The 2,302-nt window shown below is 35.4% G+C and overlaps 1 protein-coding gene across 1 annotated transcript; it reads right to left on the bottom strand.

Moving 5' to 3' along the window:
• Positions 1-238: 238 nt before the first annotated feature.
• Positions 239-1,053, bottom strand: LOC131049789 (chaperone protein dnaJ 20, chloroplastic). Its single transcript, XM_057983864.2, has one exon. It carries the CDS (start codon positions 961-963, stop codon positions 418-420), a length of 546 nt encoding a protein of 181 aa, XP_057839847.1. The 5' UTR covers positions 964-1,053; the 3' UTR covers positions 239-417.
• Positions 1,054-2,302: the final 1,249 nt, after the last annotated feature.

Here is a 2,302-nt window from a genome sequence, read left to right on the forward strand (position 1 = left end):
AGAATCTGTCCAAAATGTCGTCGCTGTTTTCAATACAGGGGATTTAAAAGATATTAAAAAGTTCACAGTTTCTGAATCCCTGTGAAGTAAAAGTAATCTCAATTTTTCGGTCGGTAAATTGATCGGTTTAAATCACACATTAAATTTTGATTTCTTATTTAAAAAATTATTAAACACTCAAAATAAGATTAAATATTACTTAATGTGACTAGAATCTGATATTTTTTTGGTTCAAATATATGAAACTTTTATTATACATTGATATTTTTTTCCAAAATTTGGCTGAAATTGTACAGATGACATATACCTTGAGCAAGAAAATGGACTTATCTTGGAATTTGAATTTTCATTCATTTCCGCGTTTTGTATACAATTTACATAACCGTCAACAGCACAATGCCGAACTGAAGAAATCAATCATGAACAGGCAGCTGCGTGTTCATTTCGCCTTCTCATTCTGCTGCCCCACGACGATGAATTATAACCAGATCTCCTTTTTATCAACTCCATAATCTGACCTTCCCACACATAATCGCAGGTCTCTATTCTTTCTCCTCGCTGGTTGATTTCCATCCCGTTTTGCAGTCTCCAATCGTAATCCTGACGGAGCAGAGGATCCGACAGAGTCTCATGAGCCTCCTGGACTTGAAGAAATAATCTGCTACACTCTTCTTTCTCTGCAGCTGGGCAGACGTCAGGATGGTATTTAAGAGCCATCCGACGATATGCGCTCTTTATGTCACGCACACTCACACTAGGAGAGATACAGAGAACATCATACAATGAAGAAGAAGAAGAAAAATTGGTGGCATAATGACAGTGAATTGATCTAATAGCAGTAGCCGTTTTAAGGGCAGACTGCTTTGATCTGGCTCCAATTGTTACCCTCGAAATTCCAGCAGTAGCAGCCTTCGCCATAAGATGTACCCCGTGGCAACCTCCAACTGATGCATTCAACTCCATCAAAGCTGCTTGACTAGAGAGTCCTTGAGATTGATTACCAGAAAGAATCTTGAATGAGAAGTGAGCTAAGCTTCACGATTATCAGTAGCAGAGAAGGGATAAGATTGAAGATATATGGCCTTGCTAAAGACCATATATAATAGGCTTTGAGACCCAGATTTTAGGGTTTCCAAGAATGACACGTAATGGATTCTAGAAAGACACAGCGATTACCGCCGGACCGGGAGACGTTGAATTGAGGCGTAGATAAGCCGCCTGTGGGTCCGGGGACGTTGTTTTACCTGAAGTAAAAAAAGAGGCATTCTAGAATCTATACACTTTGTAATGCCTATGGTTTTAGTTTTCTGATTGTAGATTCTTACCATCGATTAAATGATAGTGATAGCAAATCTGGTTTAATGAAGTAATACAACCTATCATATTGTTGTAATTCCAAACTAATTTAAAACATTTATTGGGAAAGTGAAGTGTTTTTTAATTTATTCGTTCATCTTGGTTTATGGTCCCTATCGCTAATGAACAAATTAAGCCAATCAGTTTTTTTTATTGCTAGTCTTATCTCGATTCATGCTATCGGCTATAATCCAGCCTCTTTTCTATGCCAAGACGAGTTTGATCATAGGCTGAACTAGTTATTTGATACATTTAATTTTGTTTTTGCTGATAGCAAGATATACTTTAGGTTATATATTAGATAGCAAGATATACTTTAGGTTATATATTAGAGGAGCAGAAATAAATGACATGATTTTTTTTGGCTTTGTTGCTATGGGTAGGTTTTTCTTGGGATATTTGATTGTCCAAGTTTCTAATGTGCTTTTGTGCAAGAGTTTATCACTTGCATCTGGGTAATGTTAGTTTTAAGTACTAATAGCTAGGAGAGTAAAGTACTGAGATGGTTGTACATTAAATCATTGGAAAATAAGTGAGACATTAATACAATTAAACAAACTAAACCATCTAAATAAGAAAAATGAGTTACAGGTGATGGCCAAAATGATTAAAAGATGGGCTGAAGGTAGCAAAGTTCCAACCAAAATCTAGAAGAACAATTTTGGTTTTGTATGATTTGTTTGTGGACACATCAAATTCTTTTCCTTTATGAACTATGTAAGAGAGTAATAAGGTGCTACACAAAAGTTCTTGTAATTTAATAATACAAAAGCTAGCTTGGTCATAGTTTTGTAATACTCAAAATAGGTAGTTTTTTTGCTCTATTTTGAATGTCAACATTTTGTTACCTTGAGTTATTTATTTGAACATACAATTTGGCACAGATTGAGTGTGACTCGATGACTAAAGTGACACTTGACATTATTTGATTTGTTCAAAAACGTAT

This window comes from Cryptomeria japonica, chromosome 5 (genome assembly GCF_030272615.1).
Source record: "Cryptomeria japonica chromosome 5, Sugi_1.0, whole genome shotgun sequence".
Classification (NCBI taxonomy): domain Eukaryota; kingdom Viridiplantae; phylum Streptophyta; class Pinopsida; order Cupressales; family Cupressaceae; genus Cryptomeria; species Cryptomeria japonica.

Excerpts from the sequence above, each read along its gene's own strand:
- LOC131049789 (XM_057983864.2), bottom strand. The coding sequence starts at position 963 with ATGGAGTTGAATGCATCAGTTGGAGGTTGCCACGGGGTACATCTTATG.